Here is a 25,262-nt window from a genome sequence, read left to right as displayed (position 1 = left end):
ATGGCTATAATTGTTGTCAAATTAACGTCAGATGTGACTTTTCGTAGAAGATTTGGATAATTAACACAGCAGGTTAGGATAAGTTGGTTAAGGTTTGGAAACGGGTTGATAAAATTCGAAACAAATATACCTTTGACGTTATTTTACAAAAGCTGGATCCCTTCTAGCCATGATCAGTGACTTGAAAGCGACTTTATAAAAAACCGAATGACCTTTGATCACATCAACATTAAAGGTGTATATATAGCTCCATATACTACAGGCGCAGTCGGACAATGTGTATCCCCATAATGCAACAACTTTTAAAGGGGACTAGACAACATTCATCCTCGAAAGCGCCCTGTATATTCCTAGCATAGACTGTAAATAATAGCTTCCTAGCTGGTGATGTACTTCCTGTGACATGACCTTTGTTTACTGTCTGTCAACAAAAATAGCTACATCTATCGTTTTCTCCGGTGAATGTTTACGTTCAAACTGGCTGTGTGTTGATTTAGAGAGAAGTATTAGCCTTGTTAACTAACGAACATGGTCTGAAAATGAATTCGGAAAATGTTCACAACCGTCCATTGTTGCAGGAACATCTCGTTTCGTACCAACAAGTTAGCTAGCTGCTAGCTAACGTTAGTTGTTAGCTCTTCGCAAAAACTAGTTTCAGCTAGATTAGGCTATCTAGGTACAGTAGCAAGTTAACAAGACGAACCGAGGCCAAAGCTATATTTATTTTTGGTCAGGTATCGAGCCTTCCCGGCTGTTTCAACTATCACTGTGTGCATGATATGGTCTTACATTTTTTGAACATGGTGAGTTTTTTTTCGCTTTACATTTCTAACATTCAGTCGTGCATTGATCGAAAAAGGCATACAGTTAACGTTAGCTAACTAGCCTATTCATAGACACCAACTAGCTACCTTGGGATGAGGCAGAATACCTTGATTATAATGCCTTGGGTTTTCGAGCGCAAATCAGTAACTAGCTAACTATATAACGGTACCTGCTGAAATTTGATCCACGACGATCGCTAACGTAACGTTGCTGGCTAGTTAAACCTGTCCTTAGCTGGAGGTGTCTTGTTTTATTTTTCACAAATTACCACCACGAGACGTTCTCTACCTCCTCCTGTGTGTATCTGGATAACAGGTCTCATTGGCGACTATTTTAACTTTGGACATTATAACTATTCAAATGTTTGGTATGCCATTTTGGAGTACTGCCTTGAAGTGTCTAATGGTGATCTCTTGCCTTGTGTGTTCCAGGATGAGGCATCCCCTGCATCTCTGACGGATCTGTGTCTGTCCTACGTCAGTAGGAACCTGGAGAGGTTCTGTGTGAAGCATGCTGATGGATCTCTCTGTCTCAGAGACTCTCTGCTGTTTCCCCAGGAGCTAGCTGACCAGCTGTTGGCTAAGATGGCCACTGAAGGTGAGCAAGGAGGATGAAGTAGTCAACCGTCACAGATCCAAGCTTAGATCCTTACATTGATCATTAGTAGAAAACACAAAACAGGCAGTGTCTAGAGCAGTAATGAGCAAATTCCAGGCCTTAAATGATTTAGTCTCCGCTCTAACAAAAAAGGTGTGTATGTGTGTGTTTCTAGGTCTGTTGAATGACAGTACAGTAGGAGTGTTTCGTAGCAGTGAGTACCTTCGGCTGCGTCGTGCGTGTATCCGTACGGCCCGTATCTCTGCCGAGGCGTTCCAGAGAGCGCTCTGTCCTCACCGCCTGCTGGAGCTGGACGCTGCTAGGGTCAACGCTGACCTCACAATCTCTGACATACTACATGGCCTTGCCTCCAACAAACACTGCCGGGTAAACACACTAATAAGAGAGCCTCCAGCAGTTACAGACACCCACAAACACTCTTCTTCTTCTCACTCTCCCCCTTCTTCCTCTCCCCCCAGGAGAGCTTGCAGCGGTTGGTCCTTACAGGTCTGACCATGTCCTCTCTGGAGGAACCGTCATGTCACTGTTTCAGCTCTCTCCAGGGGCTGCGGTCTCTCTCCCTGGCCAACGTGGACTTCTACGACTCTGGGCTGGCTGATGTGTGTTCCCTGTCCCGTCTGGAGAGCCTGGACCTGTCCAACACCTCAGTAACCAACCTCAACCCTCTACTGGGACTAAGAGAGAGGCTGAGGTCACTAACACTACACCAGCTGAAGAGGCTGGAGATGAGCACTGCCCAGCTACTGGCTGTCATTGGACAACTGAAGGCACTGCAGGTGGGTGGGGACAGCTCTAATGCTGAAGTTTTACATTGATTTCCTCCACTATAAGGTGTGTGTAATATACATGTATACAGTTTAAGTTGACATACACCCTAGCCAAATACATTTAAACTCAGTTTTTCACAATTCCTGACATTAAATCTAAGTAAAAATTCCCTGTCTTAGGTCAGTTATGATGACCACTTTATTTTAAGAACGTGAAATGTCAGAATAATAGAGAGAATTATTTATTTCAGCTTTTATTTCTTTCATCACATTCCCAGTGAGTCAGACGTTTACATACACTCAATTAGTATTTGGTAGCATTGCCTTTAAATTGTTTAACTTGGGTCAAACTTTTCAGGTAGCCTTCCACAAGCTTCCCACAATAAGTTGGGTGAATTTTGTCCCATTCCTCCTGACAGAGCTGGTGTAACTGAGTCAGGTTTGTAGGCCTCCTTGCTTGCACACACTTTTTCAGTTCTGCCCACAAATTTTCTATAGGATTGAGGTCAGGGCTTTGTGATGGCCACTCCAATTCCTTGACTTTGTTGTCCTTAAGCCATTTCGTCACAACTTTGGAAGTATGCTTGGGGTCATTGTCCATTTGGAAGACCCATTTGCGACCAAGCTTTAACTTCCTGACTGATGTCTTGAGATGTTGCTTCAATATATCCACATAATTCTTCTGCCTCATGATGTCATCTATTTTGTGAAGTGCACCAGTCCCTCCTGCAGCAAAGCATCCACACAACATGATGCTGCCACCCCTGTCCTTCACGGTTGGGATGTTGTTCTTCGGCTTGCAAGCCTCCCCCTTTTTCCTCCAAACATAACGATGGTCATTATGGCCAAACAGTTCTATTTTTGTTTCTTCAGACCAGAGTACATTTCTCCAAAAAGTACGATCTTTGTCCCCATGTGCAGTTGCAAACCGTAGTCTGTTTTTTATGGCGGTTTTGGAGCAGTGGCTTTTTCCTTGCTGAGCGGCCTCTCAGGTTATGTCGATATAGGACTCATTTTACTGTGGATATAGATAATTTTGTACCCGTGAAGATGCTGGCGGAAACAAGGTCCTTTGCTGTTGTTCTGAGTTTGATTTGCACTTTTTGCACCAAAGAATGTTTATGTCTAGGAGACAAAATGCGTCTCCTTCCTGAGCGTTATGACTGCTGCGTGGTCCCATGGTGTTTATACTTGAGTGCTATTGTTTGTACAGATGAATGTGGTACCTTCAGGCGTTTGGAAATTGCTCCCAAGGACGAACCAGACCTGTGGAGGTCTTGGCTGATTTCTTTAGATTTTTCCATGATGTCAAGCAAAGAGGCACTGAGTTTGAAGGTGGGCCTTGAAATACATCCACAGGTACACCTCCAATTGACTCAAATGATGTCAGAAGCTTCTGAAGCCATTACATAATTTTCTGGAATTTCCCAAGCTGTTTAAAGGCACAGTCAACTTAGTGTATGTAAACTTCTGACCCACTGGAATTGTGATACAGTGAATTATAAGTGAAATTATCTGTCTGTAAACAATTGTTGGAAATATTACTTGTGTCATGCACAAAGTCCAAGTCCTATCCGACCCTCCGAAACTATAGTTTGTTAACAGGACATTTGTGGAGTGGTTGAAAAACGAGTTTTAATGACTCCAACCTAAGTGTATGTCAACTTCCGACTTCAACTGTACATATACATACTAATATGTGGACAACCCTTTACATGAGGGATTCTGTAATTTCAGGCACACCTGTTGCTGACAGGTGTATAAAACTCAGCACACAGCCATGCAATCTCCATATACAAACATTGGCAGTAGAATGGCCTTACTGAAGAGCTGTGACTTTCAACAAGGCACCATCATAGGATGCAACCTTTCCAACAAGTCAGTTCGTCACATTTCTGCCTTGCTAGAGCTTCCCCGGTCAACTGTAAGTGCAGTTATTGTGAAGTGGCAACGTTCAGGGGCAACAATGGCTCGGCCATGAATTGGTAGGCCACACAAGCTCACAGAATGGGACCGCCAATTGCTGAAGCACGTAGCGCATAGAAATTGTTTGTCCTCGGTTGCAGCACTCACTACCAAGTTCCAAACTGCCTCTAGAAGCAACGTCAGGTGGTCTGGGGCTGTTTTTCATTTTTCGGGCTAGGTCCCTTAGTTCCAGTGAAGGGAAATCTTAACGATACAGCATACAATTACGTTTTAGACGATTCTATGCTTCCAACTTTGTGGCAACAATTTGGGGATAGCCCTTTCCTGTTTCCGCATGACAATGCCCCCATGCACAAAGCGAGGTCCATACAGAAAGGGTTTGTCGAGATAGGTGTGGAAGAACTTGACTGGATGCACAGAGCCCTGACCTCAACCCCATCGAACACCTTTGGGATGAATTGGAACGCTGACTGCGAGCCAGGCCAAATTGCCCCAACATCAGTTCTCGACCTCACTAATGCTCTTGTGGCTGAATGAAAGCAAGTCCTCGCATGTTCCAACATCTATTGGAAAGCATTCCCAGAAGAGTGGATGCTGTTATAGCACCACAGGGGGGACCAACTCCATATTAATGCCCATGATTTTGGAATGAGATGTTCGACAAGCAGGTGTCCACATACTTTTTGTCATGTAGTGTACATTGCTGAGCTAAGTTTCTAAAACCTTTTTAGTGATCCGTCACTGTGATTGTTAGCTATCCCTTAACTTTACTTGCGGTGCTCTAATGGTTTTACTTATGATACTCATGCTTCTGATTCTTGTGTGTGTGTGAACCTAACCATGCAGCACCTGGACATCAGTGATGATAAACAGTTCACGTCAGATGTGGCTCGTCAGCTGCTGGGTGAGCCTGGAATCCTGCCTGCTCTGGTCTCGCTGGATGTGTCTGGACGCAAACAGGTACTTGAAACAGACTATGAGTTTAGTTGACTTGAGTTGTGAGTGGGTGTATTGCAGACCTGGCTGTGTGTGTAGAGCAGGGTTCACCAATAGGCGGACCTATTGTGATTTTCGATGTTGGACATAAAGACTGTTAAATCACACACAATCAGCTCAAATTGATTTTCATTTACGAAATCTGTTCCCAGGTATTCCCACTCATGAATACAGAGGCATCTGTTTTTGTCAAATGCTAAGTCTTTTGGGGATTCTTATGGTCAATTTGCAATTTTGTTCTGGTCCCCCGATCATCCGCTCACGGGTGAATGTAGTTGGGGACCCCTGGTGTAGAGTGTTTACCTGGTGTGTGTGTGTGTTATGCCAGGTGACGGATGCGGCGGTCAAGGCGTTTGTAGAGGAGCGTCCAGGGATGACCTTTGTTGGTCTGCTGGCTACAGACGCTGGCTTCTCTGACTTCCTCAATGGAAAGGGCAGCCTCAAGGTGGGTCTCACTGTCTCTTTTTTTCTCTCTGTCTCTCTTGCTACGTTGCCTTTGTGTAGAGGAAGCAGCATATTGAGAGCACTACGTGTTGTGTATGTCCTCTGTGACAGGTGACAGGAGAGGCCAATGAGACTCAGATCTGTGAGGCGCTGCGTCGCTACAGTGAGAGGGAGGGCTTTGTCAGAGAGGCTCTGTTTCATCTCTTCAGTCTCACACACGTCATGGAGAAACCACGCCCTGACATACTCAAGGTAAACACACACACACTTTGTCATTCTGTCTCCTCCACCTAAATCTTACTACAGACTGGCTCTTAGTCAGTGGTACAACTTTTTATAAAGTAATGAGTCATTTCTTCTCTTCTCCCTATCTCTCTCGCCCTCTATCGTTCTCTTTAGTTGGTAGTTTTGGGGATGAAGAACCACCCTGCCACCCTGAACGTCCAGTTGGCAGCCAGTGCATGTGTGTTTAACCTGACCAAGCAGGACCTGGCAGCGGGCATACCTGTTAGACTGCTGGGCACAGTCACTCAACTACTGCTGGAGGCCATGTGCACCTTCCCTAACCACCAACAGGTGCACACACACACACACACACACACACACACACACACACTCTCTCACCTTCTCCACCAAATTGTTTACACATATTCAGTTTCTTCCCATCTGCAAACACAGACAAGCTAGGGGCTGTTTGAGGACGAGGCCAGAGTGTGTGTTTTGTTTGGTCTCTGACTGCCATCTTGGATCCTCTCTTTCCAGTTGCAGAAGAATTGCCTGCTCTCTCTGTGCAGTGACCGCATACTGCAGGAGGTTCCCTTCAACAGGTACACATACATTTTTAGTTACGTTGACTTACTGTAGATACATTTATCCCTTAAAATTAGGAGCTCTATTTGAAAAAACCTAACGCAATGGTAAATCTAAGTGCACTATAGGTTCAGGGGTTTGTCAGGAATATTTTTGCTAATTTCACTATCAGAATTATGTGGGCAATAGCTGGCGGTAGCGTGAAAGGGATGGGTTTTGATTTAGAAGTCGACCGATTAATTGGAATGGCCGATTTAATTAAGGCTGATTTCAAGTTTTCATAACAATCGGTAATCTGCATTTTTGGACACCGATCATGGCCGATTACATTGCACTCCACGAGGAGACTGCGTGGCAGGCTGGCTACCTGTTACGCGAGTGCAACAAGGAGCCACGGTAAGGTGCTAGCTAGCATTAAACATATCTTATAAAAAACAATCAATCTTAACATAATCACTAGTTAACTACACATGGTTGATGATATTACTAGTTTATCTAGCTTGTCCTGCGTTGTATATAATCGATGCGGTGCCTGTTAATTTATCATTGAATCACAGCCTACTTCGCCAAATGGGTGATTTTAACAAGAGCTTTCGTGAAAAAAGCACTGTCATTACATCAATGTGTACCTAACCATAATCATCAACGCCTTTCTTAAAATCAATACACAAGTATATATTTTTAAACCTGCATATTTAGTTAATATTGCCTGCTAACATGAATTTATTTTAACTGGGGAAATTGTGTCACTTCTCTTGCGTTCTGTGCAAGCAGAGTCAGGGTATATGCAGCAGTTTGGGCCGCCTGGCTCGTTGCGAACTGTGTGAAGACGATTTCTTCCTAACAAAGACAGCCAACTTTGCCAAATGGGGGATGATTTAACAAAAGCGCATTTGTGAAAAAAGCACAATCGTTGCACGAATGTACCTAACCATAAACATCAATGCCTTTCTTGAAATCAATACACAGAAGTATATTTTTTTAAACGTGCATATTTAGTTTAAATAAATGTATGTTAGCAGGCAATATTAAACTAGGGAAATTGTGTCACTTCTCTTGCGTTCATTGCACGCAGAGTCAGGGTATATGCAACAGTTTTGCCAGAACTTTATGTAATTATGACATAACATTGAAGGTTGTGCAATGTAACAGCAATATTTAGACTTATGGATGCCACCCGTTAGATAAAATACGTAACGGTTCCGTATTTCACTGAAAGAATAAACGATTTGTATTCGGAATGATAGTTTCCTGGTTTTGACCATATTAATGACCAAGTGTTGGAGAAGAAAGTAAAAGTGCAATTTGAATGTTTGAATGAATGCTTACGAGCCTGCTGCTGCCTACCACCGCTCAGTCAGACTGCTCTATCAAATCATAGAGTTAATTATAATATAATAAACACACAGAAATACAAGCCTTAGGTTTTGCATTATTTTAACCAAATTGCACATGTTTGACACTTGCGCCTTCTTACCGCCAGCCCAAAATAGAGCCCTATTTCTTACAAGAAACGTAGTATGTACAGTGTATATGCGTATCCGTTGTACAGTGTGTGTGGTCTATATTATAGGTTTGAAGCAGCTAAGCTGGTGATGCAGTGGTTATGTAACCATGAGGACCAGAACATGCAGAGGATGGCTGTGGCTATCATCTCTATACTGGCTGCCAAGGTGTGTGTGCACGCGCGTGCATAATAAGGCATTAGAAATGTGTCTATGGTTTGGCCTTTACTAACATTTGTGTGTTTAACTTCAGTTGTCTACAGAACAGACGGCACAGCTGGGCGCAGAGCTCTTCATAGTGAAGGTAAAACTGTTCACTAAACACATTTTACACCCTCCATTCAAACAGCTCCACATACACTGAGTGTACAAAACATTAGGAACATTTCTCAGTTATTGAGTTCCACCCCCTTTTGCCCTCAGAACAGCCTTAATTCGTCGGGGCATGGGACTCTACAAGGTGTCAAGCATCCATAGGGATTCTGGCCAATGTTGACTTCAATGCTTCCCACAGTTGTGTCAAGTTGGCTGAGTGTTCTTTGGGTGGTGGACTTCTTGATATACACGGGAAACTGTTGAGCGTGAAAAACCCAGCAGCGTTGCAGTTCTTGACACACTCAAACCGGTGCGCCTGGCACCTACTTCCATACCCCGTTAAAGGCACTTAAATATTGTCTTTCCCACTCACCCTCTGAATTGCACACATTCTCAAGGCATAAAAATCCTTCTTTAACCTGTCTCCCCTTCATCTACACTGATTTGAAGTGGATTTAACAAGTGACATTAATAAGGGATCATAGCTTTCACCTGGATTCGCCTGTGTCATGGAAAGAGTAGTTGTTCCTAATGTTTCTATGCTGTGTACACTTTCCCCTTCTAAATTATTTACCCTTCGCTAAGCCCCACCCCAGAATTCTGGGCAACCAATCGCAGGGCTCCAATGGACTTTTATTTTTATTTTAAAAAAAATTAAAGGCTAAATACACAGAACAAAAAAATAAACGCAACATGTCAAGTGTATGTTTCATGAGCTGAATTAAAAGATCCCAGAAACTTTCCATGTGCATAAAAAGCTTATTTCTTTCAAATTTGGTACACAAATTTGTTTACATCCTAGTTAGTGAGCATTATATATCAGGAAGCTGATTAAACAGCATCACCTTGTGCTGGGGAAAATAAATGGCCTCTCTAAAATACAATACTACAGATGTCTCAAGTTTTGAGGGAGCGTACAATTGGCATGCTGACTGTATGCATGTCRACCAGAGCTGTTGCCAGAGACTTTAATGTTAATTTCCTCTACCATAAGGCACCATCAATGTTGTTCTAGAGAATTTGGCATTCCGTCCAACGGCCTCACAACCGTCGACCATGTCTAGTAGAGGTCGACCGATTAATCGGAATGGCCGATTAATTAGGGCCCGATTTTAATTAGTGCCGATTTCAAGTTTTCATAACAATCGGAAATCGGTATTTTTGGACACAGATTTTTTTTTTTTTTTTACACCTTTATTTAACTAGGCAAGTCAGTTAAGAACACATTCTTATTTTCAATGACGGCCTAGGAACGGTGGGTTAACTGCCTTGTTCGGGGGCAGAACGACAGATTTTTACCTTGTCAGCTCGGGGATTCAATCTTGCAACCTTTCGGTTAACTAGTCCAGCGCTCTAACCTCCTGCCTTGCTTTGCACTCCACGAGGAGCCTGCCTGTTACGCGAATGCAGTAAGAAGCCAAGGTAAGTTGCTACCTAGCATTAAACTTATCTTATTAAAAAAATCAATCAATCATAATCACTAGTTAACTACACATGGTTGATGATATTACTAGTTTATCTAGCGTGTCCTGCGTTGCGCATTCGCGAAAAAGGACTGTCGTTGCTCCAACGTGTACCTGAAAATTGTGTCACTTCTCTTGCAACAGAGTCAGGGTATATGCAGCAGTCTGGGCCGCCTGGCTRGTTGCGAAGTGTGTGAAGACGATTTCTTCCAAACAAAGACAGCCAACTTCGCCAAACGGGGGATGATTTAACAAAAGCGCATTTGCGAAAAAAGCACAATCGTTGCGCGACTGTACCTAACCATAAACATCAATGCCTTTCTTGAAATCAATTCACAGAAGTATATATTTTTAAACCTGCATATTTAGCTAAAATAAATCCAGGTTCGCAGGCAATATTAACCAGGTGAAATTGTGTCACTTCTCTTGCATTCATTGCACGCAGAGTCGGGGTATATGCAACAGTTTGGGCCGCCTGGCTTGTTGCGGACTAATTTGCCAGAATTTTACGTAATTATGACATAACATTGAAGGTTGTGCAATGTAACAGGAATATTTAGACTTATGGATGCCATACGTTAGATAAAATACGGAACGGTTCCGTATTTCACTGAAAGAATAAACGTTTGATTTTCGAGATGATAGTTTCTGGATTCGACCATATTAATGACCTAAGGCTCGTATTTCTGTGTGTTATTATGTTATAATTAAGTCTATGATTTGATAGAGCAGTCTGACTGAGKGATGGTAGGCACCAGCAGGCTCGTAAGCATTCATTCAAACAGCACTTTCGTGCGTTTTGCCAGCAGCTCTTCGCAATGCTTCAAGCATTGTGCTGTTTATCAACTCCTGAGATTAGGCTGGTGTAACCGGTGTGAAATGGCTAGCTAGTTAGCGGGGTGCGCGCTAAGAGCGAGTGACGTTTGAAACGCTATGAGACTTGGAGTAGTTGTTCCCCTTGCTCTGCATGGGTAATGCTGCTTCGAGGGTGGCTGTTGTCGATGTGTTCCTGGTTTGAGCCCAGGTAGGAGCGAAGAGAGGGATGGAAGCTATACTGTTACACTGGCAATAAAGTGCCTATAAGAACATCCAATAGTCAAAGGTATATGAAATACAAATTGTATAGAGAGAAATAGTCCTATAATTCCTATAATAACTACAACTTAAAACTTCTTACCTGGGAATATTGAAGACTCATGTTAAAAGGAACCACCAGCTTTCATATGTTCTCATGGTCTGAGCAAGGAACTTAAACGTTAGCTTTCTTACATGGCACATATTGCACTTTTACTTTCGTCTCCAACACTTTGTTTTTGCATTATTCAAACCAAATTGAACATGTTTCATTATTTATTTGAGGCTAAATTGATTTTATTGATGTATTATATTACGTTAAAATAAGTGTTCATTCAGTATTGTTGTAATTGTCATTATTACAAATAAATAAAAAATTATCGGCCAATTAATCGGTATCTGCTTTTTTTGGTACTCCAATAATCGGTATCGGCGTTGAAAAATCATAAACGGTCGACCTCTAATGTCTAGCCACGCTAGCCCAGGACCTCCACATCCGGCTTCTTTACCTGCGGGTTCATCTGTGACCAGCCACCCGACATCTGATGAAACTGGGGGTTTGCACAACTGAAGAATTTCTGCACAAACTGTCAGAACCCATCTCAAGGAAGCTCATCTGTCTGCTCGTCGTCCTCACCTAGGTCTTGACCTGATTGCAGTTCGGCATCGTAACCAGCTTCAGTGGGAAAATGCTCACCTTCTATGGCCACTGGCATGCTGGAGGTATACTCTTCACAGATGAATCTCAGTTACAACTGTACTGGGCAGATGGCATCGTGTGGGCGAGCGGTTTGCTGAAGTCAACATTGTGAACAGAGTGCCCCGTGGTGGTGGGGTTATGGTATGGGCAGGCATATGCTAGGGGCAACGAACACAATTGCATTTAATCAATTACAATTTGAATGCACAGAGATACCGTAACGAGCTAGCTAGCCACTTAATATAACTTGTTTTCTCAATGTATGTTAATGTTATGAATACAACTCCCATCTGCTGTTGATGTCAGGATACGATTTAAGAGCATTAGTTGGCTCCTAAAGTGGTTATTAACTTTGGTATTCTTTCCCTCGATCCTAACTAGTCTCTCAGTCCCTGCCGCTGAAAAACATCCCCACAGCATGATTCTGCCACCACCATGCTTCACCGTAGAGATGGTGCCAGCGTAGGGATGGAGCCAGGTTTCCTCCAGACGTGACGCTTGGCATTCAGGTTTTCATCAGACCAGAGAATCTTGTTTCTCATGATCTGAGAGTCCTTTAGGTGCGTTTTGGCAAACTCCAAGCGGGCCACTGAGGAGTGGTGGAGTGGTGTCCGTCTGGCCACTCTACCATAAAGGCCTGATTGGTGGAGTGCTGCAGATATGGTTGTCCTTTTGGAAGGTTCTCCCATCTCAAAGYAGGAGCTCTGTCAGAGTGACCATCGGGTTCTTGGTCACCTCCCTGACCAAGGCCCTTCTCCCCCGATTACTCAGTTTGGCTGGCGGCCAGCTCTAGGAAGAGTCTCTAGGTGGTTCCATACTTCTTCCATTTAAGAATGATGGAGACTACTGTGTTCTTGGGGACCTTCAATGCTGCGGAAATGTTTTGGTAGCCTTCCCCAGATCTCTGCCTCAACACAATCCTGTCTCGGAGCTCTACTGACAATTGCTTCGACCTCATGGCTTGGTTTTTGCACTGTCAACTGTGGGACCTTATATAGACAGGTGTGTGCCTTTCCAAATCATGTCCAATTCAATCGAATTTACCACAGGTGGACTCCAATCAAGTTGTAGAAGCATCTCAATGATGGTCAATGGAAACAGGATGCACATGAGCTCAATTTCGAGTCTCATAGCAAAGGCTCTGAATACTTATGTAAATACTTTTTTAAATTTACAATTTCTAAAAAACAGTTTTTGCTTTGTCATTATGGGGTATTGTGTGTAGATTTTTATTTCATCCATTTTAAAATAAGGCTGAAACAGTACGAAAGGGTCTGAATACTTTCCGATTGCACTGTATATTAAGTGCCATATCCCTGTATTGCTTAGAGAAGATCTCATGTCAAGTTTAGATGAGGCAGATTCACATGCCTCATCTAAAGCCTAGTCTTTCGGGATGTTGCTGTAGGCCACCAAGTGCTAACAGTCAGTATCTAAATAATGCGTGTGAAATGCTTGATAGTGTATGTGATGTAAACAGAGGTCTACTTTCTTGGGGACCTGAATATTGACTGGTTTTCATCAAGCTGTCAAACCTGTGGGAAGCTTCTCACTGTAACCAGGGCCTGTAATCTGGTTCAGGTTATTAATCAACCTACTAGGTTGTTTACAAACACTACAAGAACAAGATCATCCACATGTATTTATCACATTTTTACTAATACCGTATAACTTTGTTCTGAAGCTGTACCCATTGGATGCAGTGATCACAATATAGTGGCTATATCTAGGAGAGCCGTAGTTCCAAAAGCTGGACTAAAATAGTGTATAACAGATCATTCAAAAGATTTAGCTGTGACTCATGTTGATGATGTAAAAAATATTTGTTGGTCTGATGTGATTAATAAGGAGCATCCAGATGCTGCACTTGATGAATTTTTATGAAATTGCGTCTCCCAGTTATTGATTTAACATGCACCTTTTTAAGAAACTGACTGTCAGAAATGTTAAGGCTCCATGGTTTGAAGAGGAATTGGAAAACTATAGTTGATAGTTGGAGCAAAAGGAGTAGCTAATAAGTCTGGCTGCGCATCTGACTTACTGGAAATTGAGAAATATGTGACTAAACTCATCAAAAAGAAGAAACTAATAAAGCCAAGATCAATTAAGTATAAAGAATGATGGAAAGATCTTTGATGTGCTTCAAAATTAAATTATGGGCAGAAAGACAAATTCAACTTTCATCAAATCAGATGTCTTATCACAAAACTATTTGATGTTGCCAATTATTTGAACGATTACTTCATTGGTAAAGTGGGCAAACTTAGGCAGGAAATGCCAACAACGAACATTGAGCATCCTATTCTTGCATTAAAAAAAAGTGCATGATGAAAGAAAAGCATTGTAAGTTCGAATTTTGTAAAGTTAGTGTGGGAGAGGTGGAAACATTATTGTTATCTATCAATAATGACAAACCTCTTGGCATTGACAACTTAGATGGACAGATACTGAGGATGGTAGCTGACTATAGCCACTCCTATCTGTCATATCTTTAATCTGAGCCTAGAGGAAAGTCTTTGTCCTCAGGCCTAGAGGGAAGCCAAAGTCATTCCGCTACCCAAGAGGGATAAAGCGTTCTTTACTGGTTCTAACAGCAGACGTATCAGCTTGCTGCAAGTTTTTAGCAAACTGTCGTACAAAATGGTGTTTGACCAAATACAATGCAATTTCTCTGTTAACAAATTGACAACAGACTTTCAGCATGCTTATAGAGGACACTCAGTGTACAGCACTGATACAAATTTACTGATGATTGTTTGAAAGAAATGGATTAATATAAGATTGTGGGAGCTAGATTTGATTTAGATTTCTGTGCAGCCTTTGATTTTGACCGTAACCTGTTGTTGAACTTTAATGTAATGGCTTTTCAACCTCTACCATATCGTGGATTCAGAGCTATSTATCTAATAGAACTCAAAGGGTTTTCTTTCAAGAAAATGTCTCTAATGTCAAACATGTAGGGTATGGTGTACCGCAGAACAGCTCTCTAGGCCCTCTACTCTTCAACGTTTAATTATTTATTATTTTTACCCCATTTTCTCCGCAATTTCATGGTTTCGGGACTCGGGAGAGGCGAAGGTCGGGAGCCATGCGTCCTCCGAAACACAACCCAACCAAGCCGTACTACTTCTTGACACAATGCCCACTTAACCCGTAAGCTAGCCGCACCAATGTGTCGGAGGAAACACTGTGCACCTAGCGACCGTGTCAACATGCACTGCGCCCGGCCCGACCTAGATATTTTGTGTGTATGTATTGATAAGTAGGCTGTGTGCTGTTTTTACATTCATGAAGTTCTGACCTTGAGCTGTTCTTGTCTTTTAATGTTCTGTATTATGTCATGTTTTATGTGTACCCCAGGAAGAGTAGCAGCTGCTTTAGCAACAGCTGGTGGGGATCCTAATAAAATACCAAAAAGGGTCAATTGCTGTTTGCAGGGTGTAAAAAAATAAATAATAATTTTAAGACTAATGTTCACCATCTTTATCCCACTTCACACTCTTTCTAACCCCCCTCTCTCTCTCTCCTCTGTCTCTCGCTCTCTCTTTGTGTGTGTGTGTGTGTGTGTGTGTCTCTCTGTCTCCCTCCCTCCCTCTGCAGCAGCTTCTCCACATTGTGCATCAGAAGGCTACTCAGGGTGTGGTGGACGCCACCCTCAAGTTCACACTGAGCGCACTCTGGAACCTCACTGACGAATCACCAACCACCTGCCGCCATTTTATAGAGAACCAGGGACTGGACCTGTTCATCAAAGTACTGGAGGTAGTACACACACACTCGTGATGCACAGGTTGACTCATAACCCACAGTCCCTGTAGTTATATCCGCGGGTGGGTTAAGGGTCATTAAATATTGTGTGGAGGAAGGGTAGCTGGGTGGGGTGAATAAAGGGAAAACAACAATACCTTAAAGAATCCATAGATGTATCATTCTTGTGCAATTTACATATATAGGCTATAGCCTTAAATAATGAAAGAAACGTATCTGTCATTAGTGCGTAAGCCTAAACTTGAGGGCCTAACTGTACGCGCACCATATTGCTTACGCGCCTATCGCCAAATGCTTTTGGGAACGGGCAGAAAAAGTTAATTAACATCGATCCACAGGGACAAAGAGGACAAAGAGGACAATGTCGGAGTTTAATTCAATAAGAGAAAAAGCTGCGAAATGTGGAGTTGAAAATAAAGAGGACCAGAAAAGTAATATTTGGGAAAGATTTGGTAAAGTGGTAAAAGAGGATGATAGCAGTGCCGGTTATGTTATGTGTGATTGTGAGGCACTATACAAATTCAACAGTCACAAGATGTGGACTTCAAATAGGCCTATGGCACGTCAAGGTAACTGTAACCTACTGTTCAGATGGGTTAAATGGAAACTGAAATCTGGACACTGACTGTAGGTCTATAACTTCTCATATAGCCTTATTATTAACTCCTGCAGAATTAAGCATTTCTTGCAGTAAAATTATACACTAAATGGAGGCAACATTTTTACTCGGGAACAGGAGTGGAGAAATATGATTTCTTTCTTTTAGCATCTTAAGAGAATGCGCATGCGCAGTTAGCACCTCTACAGGTATATCTATCTTCTTCAGCGTCATAAAAGCTGATTTAGTATTTCAACCACTAAAATATGCATCCAAGCCGAACTGAAATGTTATCAGAAACATGTTGGGTCGTTTTCACAGCTTTKTATTTCCTTACTACCGGTCAAACTGATGTCATTTGGCGCGTTGGACTAGTAACCGAAAGGTTGCAAGATTGAATCCCCGAGCTGACAAGGTAAAAAATCTGTCGTTCTGCCCCTGAACAAGGCAGTTAACCCACTGTTCCTAGGCCGTTATTGTAAATAAGAATTTGTTCTTAACTGACTTGCCTAGTTAAATAAAGGTTCAATAAATAAAAAAAATTGCACAGAAAATCATTCCCTTTTTTTGTTATTGAATTTTCTCCCCGGTCCCTAAAAATGTCAGAAATTATAAGCAGAAACGCATCTAAATCCAGCCCCAAAAGTTCTTAAACCCCTGTCCAAAAATTGTTCTGTCATCTCAGCGCATTTTCTATATTGGTGGGTTTGTCACTTTATCACACATTGAGTCAGTGTCTACCCGTCATTCAGTGCAGGTGAGGCTTTTGAGCCCCACATTTTTTACAAAAAATAAACATGGTCTCTTTTTTTTGCTTTCTTAAGGCAGCTCCAAAATGCAGGTGTTTCAGCCTAGCTCAGTGCTTTCTGTAGTGGTGGGGCAGGCAGCGAAAATTATGGAGCATAGGGGTTGGTAATGTTCTCTAGTTGCGCCATGATTGGCTCAGTGTTCTGTCACTCATGGGGACACTACGTCACCACAAAACCTACAGGGAGAGCTCGAAATTCAAGCCCTTTGGGTGCTGCCATAGATTTACATTAGAAGTACCCATCCAACAAGGCTCAAGGTCATTGCCCACAAGTAAAATGAAGTCAAATCACGTTATATCTACCGTAAGTTTGATTGGACTGATCATGTCAACATTATGCTTTCAAAATATTAGCTAGCAGTCATCATCATGAATCAAGTCGACAATGTCCTTGCAAATCGTTTTTAATCTTTGTCATATGATGATAAATTATAGATAAAAAGTATCGGCCATTGGACATAAACATCACACAACAAGTTGGAAATCGCAAATTCAATATTGAGTGGTTTGGAAGGAATCAGTGGCTAACTGCAAGCATTGCAAAGCAATCACTAGCCTGCTATTCTGTTCAGTGGGTGTGTGGTTCCAAGTCTGGGTTTCAGGGTCTCTGTTCCAAACTTAAAATTATAAACATTCAACCTTGACCATGCTGTCAATCCAGCATGATTTCTGCCGCACTCAAAACAACTGTTAACTCGGAACTGGGAAATCTAACTTCAGTGAGTTCAAGACAACTGCGTACTTGGGGAAAAAACTAGCTCCGACTGGGAAAATACGTTTTGAACGGTCATCCAACTCGGAATTGTAAGTCGGGAACGCGGGCCTCTTTCTAGCGCTATGACCTGAAGATCAATGAAGTCATCATAATTCGAACTTGTTTTTTTCAGAGTTCCCAGTTGTCTTGAAAGCACCATAAATCCAGAGAATGTCAGACTTTGATGACAAAGTTTGATGACAAAATTTGCCCACGAAGGACCGCTGCGCCACCTTCCTGTTCAAGTGAGCACAGCACAACAAGGTGACAAATGTCTTGTATGCTGCTGCATAAATTATGTAATATGCCAGGGAGATATGTTTACTGTAACTAAGGAAGTAATACTAAGTGTATGTTGTGTAGTAAGATGTTAGTAGCCCATGTGCCTCACCCTAATAATTTGGTCTATTTTCCCCTCTTAGTTTCGCATACTGTTCTGACTTGGTGGTGCACATGTAGCCTATAACCTGTTTTTAGAGAAATGTAATCATTGAATATTGTAAGAGCTTTCATTGTCTGCTTATATGCCCCCTTTATTTATCCTACGGTTCTGACTTGGTATACAGGGAGAATACTGTAAGAACGGCCCACGTTCTGAATTCTGTTGCTCTAGATTACAGATTACAGATTACCACCGGTCTAATGTCCATTGCGTGTGTTTATTGACCCAAGCAAGTCTCAACTTCTTATTGGTGTCCTTTAGTAGTGGTTTCTTTACAGCAATTTGACCATGAAGGCCTGATTCACGCAGTCTCCTCTGAACAATTGATGTTCTGAAGAAGTAGTTATATGTCCGTCGTAGCTCGCTTATTAATGTGTTAATTGAAATTACGGATTGCCTCTTATATGCTTGTCGTCCCGTTATGCCATAGTTTGTACATCTCAATTGTCAGTAGAACCACATTTGTTTTAAGCAAGTCAGCCATATCAGCTATGTTTTTTTTAAATAAATTAGGTTGAATGAACTGTTTCGCTGCCAGACAAGACTCCGCTGATAGCCAGGTGTAGCAGTGGTAAGGTGTTGGGACAGCTTTAGGCCCTAACAGTTTGTGGGCACAGTTTGTCAGCGTTATAGTGCAATTAATGTATTGTTTAGTGTTGTGTTGTGTATTGGCTTTGCTGGCATGCATCCCAACAAACAAAAATTCTTCCCCGCTTTACATGCTAAATTCGTCACTGCATTGAGTATACAAAACATTAAGGACACCTTCCTAATATTTATTTTATTTTTATTTCACCTTTTATTTAATCAGGTAGGCCAGTTGAGAACAAAGTTGAGAGTTTACAGTCTGACCAGACACCTAGGTATTTGTAGTTGTCCACATATTCTAAGTCCGAACCGTCCGTAGTAGTGATGCTAGTCAGGCGGGAGGGTGCAGGCAGCAATTGGTTGAAGAGCATGCACTTAGTTTTACTCGCATTTATAAGCAGTTGGAGGCTCAGAAGAGTGTTGTATGGCATTGAAGCTCGTTAGGAGGTTTGTTAGCACGGTGTCCAAAGAAGGGCAGGATGTATACAGAATGGTGTCGTCTGCATAGAGGTGGATCAGAGAATCACCAGCAGCAAAAGCGACATCATTGATATATACAGAGAAAAGAGTCGGCCTGAGAATTGAACCCTGTGGCACCCCCATAGAGACTGCCAGAGGTCCAGACAATAGGCCCTCCGATTTGACACACTGAACTCTATCAGAGAAGTAGTTGGTGAACCAGGCGAGGCAGTCATTTGAGAAGCCAAGGCTATTGAGTCTGCCGATAATAATGCGGTGATTGACAGAGTCGAAAGCCTTGGCCAGGTCGATGAAGAAGGCTGCACAGTATTGTCTTGAGTTGCACCCCCCCTTTTCCCTCAAACAGACTCAATTCGTCGGGGCATGGGCTCTACAAGGTGTCGAAAGCGTTCCACAGGAATGCTGGCCCATGTTGACTCCAATGCTTCCCACAGTTGTCAAGTTGGCTGGATGTCCTTTGGGTGGTGGACCGTTCTTGATACACATGGGAAACTGTTGAGTGTGGAAAAACCCAGCAGCGTTGCAGTTCTTGACACTCAAACCAGTGCTCCTGGCACCTACTACCATATCCCATTCAAAGGCACTTAAATCTTTTGTCTTGCCCATTCACCCTCTGAATGGCACACATACACAATTATTTAACCTGTCCCTTCCCCTTCATCGACACTGATTGAAGTGGATTTAACAAGTGACATCAATAAGGAATCATACAATTTTACCTGGATTCACCTGGTCAGTCTATTTCATGGAACGAGCAGGTGTCCTTAATGTTTTGTACTCTCAATGTATGGTCGGGCGATTGCGGATGGTTTATTTAGCAATTGCGGGTGGGTGCAAGTGAACAAACACACACTAACACACACACTCACAGACCCTAGAGCTGTTTATCGAAGTGCTAGTTACGCTCTCTCTGTCACCCTAAAGTGCAAGCTGACCCACTCATGCCTCTGTCTTTCTTTTCCTCTTTCTTTCTCTCTGCAGTCATTCCCCTCTGAGTCTTCCATCCAACAGAAGGTGTTGGGGCTGCTGGTGAGTCATAGTGAACCCTGAAGGAATGTGTGTATTTATTCTAGTGGGCATCCAACCCTGGTAGCCCTAGGTGGCCAGAGTGCATAAGGGGTTGTTTCTGGACAGGGTCTTAGTGAATTCAGCTGAAGCTATACTGACAATACTGTTGTTTTAGTGTTTGAATCATCCTGTTTGAAGTGGTGTAGAACAGTGGGGGAGCTGACTTTGTGGTTCTGTCTCTCCTTAGAATAACATAGCGGAGGTTGGGGAGCTGCATGTGGAGCTGATGGTTCAGGGCTTCCTGGATCACATCTGCTCCCTGCTCCACAGCCCTGAGGTGGAGGTGTCCTACTTCGCTGCTGGGATACTGGCCCACCTCACCTCCAGAGGAGAGGCTGCTTGGACACTCAGTATCACACTGAGGTCTGACCTGCTAGAACAACTGGTGCGTGTGGGTGGGGGTGGGGGGGTGCGCGCGCGCGCGCGTCTGTGTGCGTGTGTTCACGTATGTATGTTGTCAAAGTGAGTTGTAATGTTATCCCACCACCTTCATGTGTTTATAAATGTGGCTCATGTTCTGTGTCTCTCTCTCCTCCAGCACTCTACCATCCTGAAGTGGCCGACACCAGCGTGTGAGATGGTGGCCTACAGGTGAGACCCCAGAACACACCTTTACAACCCCATATACTCGCAAAAGGAGAGGAAGACACTGTAAAGTATTGAGATGCAGCCTGAGTGTTGATGATCTCCTCTCTCCTCCACCTCTCATCCCTCTTTCCCATCCTCTGTAGGTCCTTTAACCCCTTCTTCCCCCTGTTGGAGTGTTTCCACACCCCAGGCGTTCAGCTGTGGGCGGCCTGGGCCATGCAGCATGTCTGCAGCAAGAACGGTGAGACACATGCACATCCCCCTATCTGCCTGTCTCCAGTTGAGGACGATGAGACACACACATACCACTATCTTAAAGTTTCTATAATTGATGTGAGTGTAATCTCTCTGAACTCCCACAGCCCCTCGGTACTGCAGTATGCTGCTGGAGGAGGGAGGTCTGCATCAGTTGGAGAAGGTCCAGACACACCCCGACACCCACGCAGACGTCATGCGATTGGCCGAGAGCATTCTGGAGAGCCTGCAGCGCCACCAAGCTCGCACCAGGCAGACCACACAGACACACACACACACTCGCTGCCCGCTACAACCCCACACACACAAAGGTGAGACACACACAATTATTTGAAGTGTGTAATTTCAGAACATGTTAAAAGTAATGTTAAAAATTCTGTTTTCCTCCTCCAGAGGGTGACAAGCCCTGATCAGAACCTATCCCACTGCTACCTTCAGGACAAGAGGCCATTGAAAGTGTGTGTGTGTGTGTGTGTGTGTGCGGGAGTGCGTTCATTAGACAGGGGTGAGGACAGACACCTTGTCACCCCCCATCCTGTCTGAAGGTGGTGCTATAAAGTGAATGAGAGGACAAAAACTATGCATTTCTTTGCACACACACCTTGCTGTTTTCTTGAGTTTGGTAAGCAAAAGTAGTACTATGTGGCTACTTATGCGTGCTACTGATAAGCAAATTAATATTATGAAGAAAAAAAAGTTATGAAAATAGAGTTGTTGGTTAAAAACACTAACGTTGATGTCTATGCCCCCACATAAATCTAATTAGCATAATAAAATAATCACCATAAAAATCTGTTAATTTAAACTAGAGAAGTTTTTTTGCATTGGATGCATCTCAATCCACCGCATCCACCTACAGTAGCAGTCAAAAGTTTGGACACCTACTCATTCAAGGGTTTTTATTTATTTTTACTATATTTTCTACGTTGTAGAATGATAGTGAAGACATCAAAACTATGAAATAACACATGGAATCATGTAGTAACCAAAAAAGTGTTAAATCAAAATATATTTGATATTCTTGCCTTAATGACAGCTTTGCGCACACTTGGCATTCTCTCAACCAGCTTCACCTGGAATGCTTTTCCAACAGTCTTGAAGGAGTTCCCACATATGCTGAGCACTTGTTGGCTGCTGTTCCTTCACTCTGCAGTCCAACTTATCCCAAACCATCTCGATTGGGTTGAGGTTGGGTGATTGTGGAGAGCAGGTCATCTGATGCATCACTCCTTATTGGTCTAATAGCCCTTACACAGCCTGGAGGTGTATTAGGTCATTGTCCTGTTGGAAAAACAAATGATAGTCTCACAAAGTGCGAACTAGATGGGATGGCGTATCGCTGCAGAATGCTGTGTTAGCCATGCTGGTTAAGTGTGCCTTGAATTCTAAATAAATCAGACAGTGTCCCCAGCAAAGCACCATCACACCTCCTCCATGCTTCACGGTGGGAACCACTCATCCAGAGATCATCCTTTCACCTACTCTGCGTCTCACAAAGACACAGTGGTTGGAACCCAAAATCTCAAATTTGGACTCATCTGACCAAAGGACAGATTACCACCGGTCTAATGTCCATTGCGTGTGTTTATTGACCCAAGCAAGTCTCAACTTCTTATTGGTGTCCTTTAGTAGTGGTTTCTTTACAGCAATTTGACCATGAAGGCCTGATTCACGCAGTCTCCTCTGAACAATTTGTTTTGAGATGTGTCTATTACTTTTATTCAGCATTTATTCGGGCTGCAATTTCTGAGGCTGGCAACTCTAATGAACTTATCCTCTGCAGCGGCGTTAACTCTGGGTCTTCCTTTCATGTGGCGGTCCTCATGAGAGCCAGATAGCGCTTGATGTTTTTTGCGACTGCACTTGAATAAACTTTCAAAGTTCTTAAAATGTTCCGCATTGACTGACCTTCATGTCTTAAAGTAATGATGGACGCTTTGCTTATTTGATCTGTTCTTGCCATAATATGGACTTGGTCTTTTATCAAATAGGGCTATCTTCTGTATACCACCCCTACCTTGTCACAACACAACTGATTCGCTCAAACGCATTAAGAAGGAATGAACTTCCACAAATTAACTTAAATGCACACCTATTATTTGAAATGCATTCCAGGTGACTAACTCATGAAGCTGGTTGAGAGAATGCCAAGAGTGCAAAGCTGTCATCAAGGCAAAGGGTGTCTACTTTGAAGAATCTCAAATATATAAAATATATTGATTTAACACAATTTTTTGTATATATAACACATCTGTGTTATTTCATAGTTTTGATGTCTTCACTATTATTCTGCAATGTAGAAAATAGTAAAAATAAAGAAAAATCCTTGAATGAGTAGGAATGTCCAATCTCTGGACTGGTACTGTATGTAACACTAACGCATTTGCGGTGAAAGGTGACTGAGTGAGAGCAGTATTTGTCAGACCGTGAGACATCTCAAAAATCGATCTTCTCACAAATTCGTCTGTAGCGTCCGAACGGTTTGGCCTACAAAACTATTATGACACCTCTATGGAAAGATGAGACTCTCACGAACACGAGGGTGTTCTCTGTTTTGCGCTACGACCGCTGCAAGCGTCTTGGGACTCGTCAGAAGTCGGTATAGCCGATCTGCCAACTTCTGTCTGTAGCGTCCGAACAGTTTGCGTCCGAACAATCTGTGTAAAGGTGAGACTCACAAACACGTTTGCACAAGGACGCCCCCAGCATCACAAGACTCGTCTGAAGGTCCCTTGGTACCAGTTGAAAAAAATTATGGAAATATATATGGAGTCTGTTTGGTGACAAAAATAAGGGGTTAAATACTTGGTGGGGGTTGAGTCCAGCTCCTCTTATAGGCTGATTAGCTAATATATTTGCATGACAATGTGATTTTCCCAGCATGCTTGAGTTTGTCTGAATTATTATGTTTAGATTTTTCCAGAAGCTTAGGTCTATTATTTGGACACCAGTGAGTTTGTAGCAGGACGTTGACGTGGAGGTCCATAGTGCGCACTTCTTTTCAGTCTGGTAGTTAATTGATTCATGTAAATGTATGAATTATTTGATGGATCAACTGAAAAGCCACAGTCCACCACACACCTGTGGTCCCAGGTCTGAATCAGTCCCTGATTAGGGGGTTGGGTGATAAATCAGCAGTACTGTGGACCTCCAGAATTTGAGTTCTTCTGAATTATGTTAATAGACATTATGTTGGGAAAGTAAATATGGTTTCCCCTGTGGACACAAATGGCAAATATATTGGTCAATATTTAGAATACAATTTTGTACAGTATGAAGGCAATTTTTTTCCTTGAGTCCTGTATATTTCTGTATGTTGGTAATGGTTCTGTGTGTGTATCAGTGTATGGGTATAGGTGAGTGTGTGTTTGCTGGTTGTGTCTTTGTACTAGTGTCAGTACATTCAGGAGCATGTATGAGGCTGAGTGTGAGGATTCTATTTTGTACGTGCTGTATATACCTGGATTGGGGGAGATTAAACTACAATCGTTATAACGAAGTGTTTAAGGTGTTGCACGGAAACAATAATACATGTCTTTGGTTTATTTCCAAATGAGGTACTTAATGGAACAAAGGAGTCAAAACTGAGGGGGGAATTCTGAAGCAGAGTAGCTCAATCCCAAATCGACCCATAGCCCCTACCCTTTAGGCACTTCATTTAGATGTAAAAGAATTGAATAGGTGTAAGCAAAATGTCAGTTTCTCCACCTTTCTCTCTTGAATTTTCACCATATTGCTCAACCCCACYCAGTCCTTTCAGATGTACACAAGAAGTGCATGCGGCTTCAGTCAATTTGGAATTGTATCTTGATTGTGCTCTCCCATCAGGGCCTTGTTCAGTAGGTACACCGTTATGGAATGTTTTGAATCAGAAATACACTGTGTGTAACAGACATGCCTCTGACTTGAAGAGTAACAGAATCATGTCAGCTCTATTCATGGCAATTCTATCTGCAACGTTCTGAGCGTGATCCTGCTATAGGCTACTGCTCCTGTCTTCATTCACTATGCAACTGAGGCTGACATTACATTTCATGGCTGCTGGCAAATCACAACATGCTCAATTTCAATCAGCCTACACATTGTATGTGCTTGCTACTGCTGCATGGGTCATACTATCCCTTCTTTATGGCATCAAGGGCAATGTACAGAACTGATTTGTGAACTAAAGTCAGTATCCTAATATACATATTGGCAGAATATTAAATGTGAGTTTGCATCCGCACTGTGATTGAAGCTGTGGGAATGTTTAGTCATGTCTGTGCATTCCCCTAATGTGACAGTCGGTTTCTTCTTTCAGTATGGGTATTTCTTAATGAAACTGGGTGCAGAGTGGATCTAAGGGGAAGCATTTGCATATGTTGCTGCTGAGGGTCATGTTTTCATGTTTCTGAAATAAATAATGTACACCCCCCCCATCGGTTGTAAACGAGTACTGTATCCCTTTATCTCAAACACTTATCCTTAACC

At 42.7% G+C, this 25,262-nt stretch overlaps 1 protein-coding gene across 2 annotated transcripts; it reads left to right on the top strand.

Moving 5' to 3' along the window:
* Positions 1 to 325: 325 nt before the first annotated feature.
* LOC111972259 (protein zyg-11 homolog) lies at positions 326 to 25,208 on the top strand. 2 transcript variants are annotated; one of them, XM_023999209.2, is made up of 18 exons: positions 326 to 803; positions 1,257 to 1,422; positions 1,598 to 1,809; positions 1,902 to 2,219; positions 4,983 to 5,096; positions 5,461 to 5,577; positions 5,688 to 5,828; positions 5,976 to 6,152; positions 6,339 to 6,403; positions 7,960 to 8,059; positions 8,145 to 8,195; positions 15,047 to 15,205; positions 19,863 to 19,910; positions 20,137 to 20,334; positions 20,488 to 20,540; positions 20,681 to 20,778; positions 20,900 to 21,103; positions 21,186 to 25,208. In XM_023999209.2, the coding sequence occupies exons 1-18, from the start codon at positions 780 to 782 to the stop codon at positions 21,200 to 21,202; spliced, it is 2,262 nt and encodes a 753-aa protein (XP_023854977.1). In that variant the 5' UTR covers positions 326 to 779; the 3' UTR covers positions 21,203 to 25,208. The 2 variants fall into 2 exon arrangements, with proteins under 2 accessions (XP_023854977.1, XP_023854976.1); XM_023999208.2 differs by having other exon boundaries at positions 15,044 to 15,205.
* The last annotated feature ends 54 nt before the right edge of the window (positions 25,209 to 25,262 follow it).

The sequence above is a fragment of the Salvelinus sp. IW2-2015 genome, linkage group LG13 (genome assembly GCF_002910315.2).
Source record: "Salvelinus sp. IW2-2015 linkage group LG13, ASM291031v2, whole genome shotgun sequence".
NCBI classification, from domain to species: domain Eukaryota; kingdom Metazoa; phylum Chordata; class Actinopteri; order Salmoniformes; family Salmonidae; genus Salvelinus; species Salvelinus sp. IW2-2015.
The sequence above is the reverse complement of the archived record's forward strand: the minus strand, read 5'-3'. Positions and strand labels throughout refer to the sequence as shown.

Bases quoted from the DNA above. Each gene is read 5' to 3' on its own strand.
- LOC111972259 (XM_023999208.2), top strand. From the start codon at position 780: ATGGTCTTACATTTTTTGAACATG. The intron at 804-1,256 runs GTGAGTTTTTTT...TGTGTGTTCCAG, and splicing joins TCTTACATTTTTTGAACATG to GATGAGGCATCCCCTGCATC. The intron at 20,541-20,680 runs GTGAGACCCCAG...CATCCTCTGTAG, and splicing joins TGTGAGATGGTGGCCTACAG to GTCCTTTAACCCCTTCTTCC.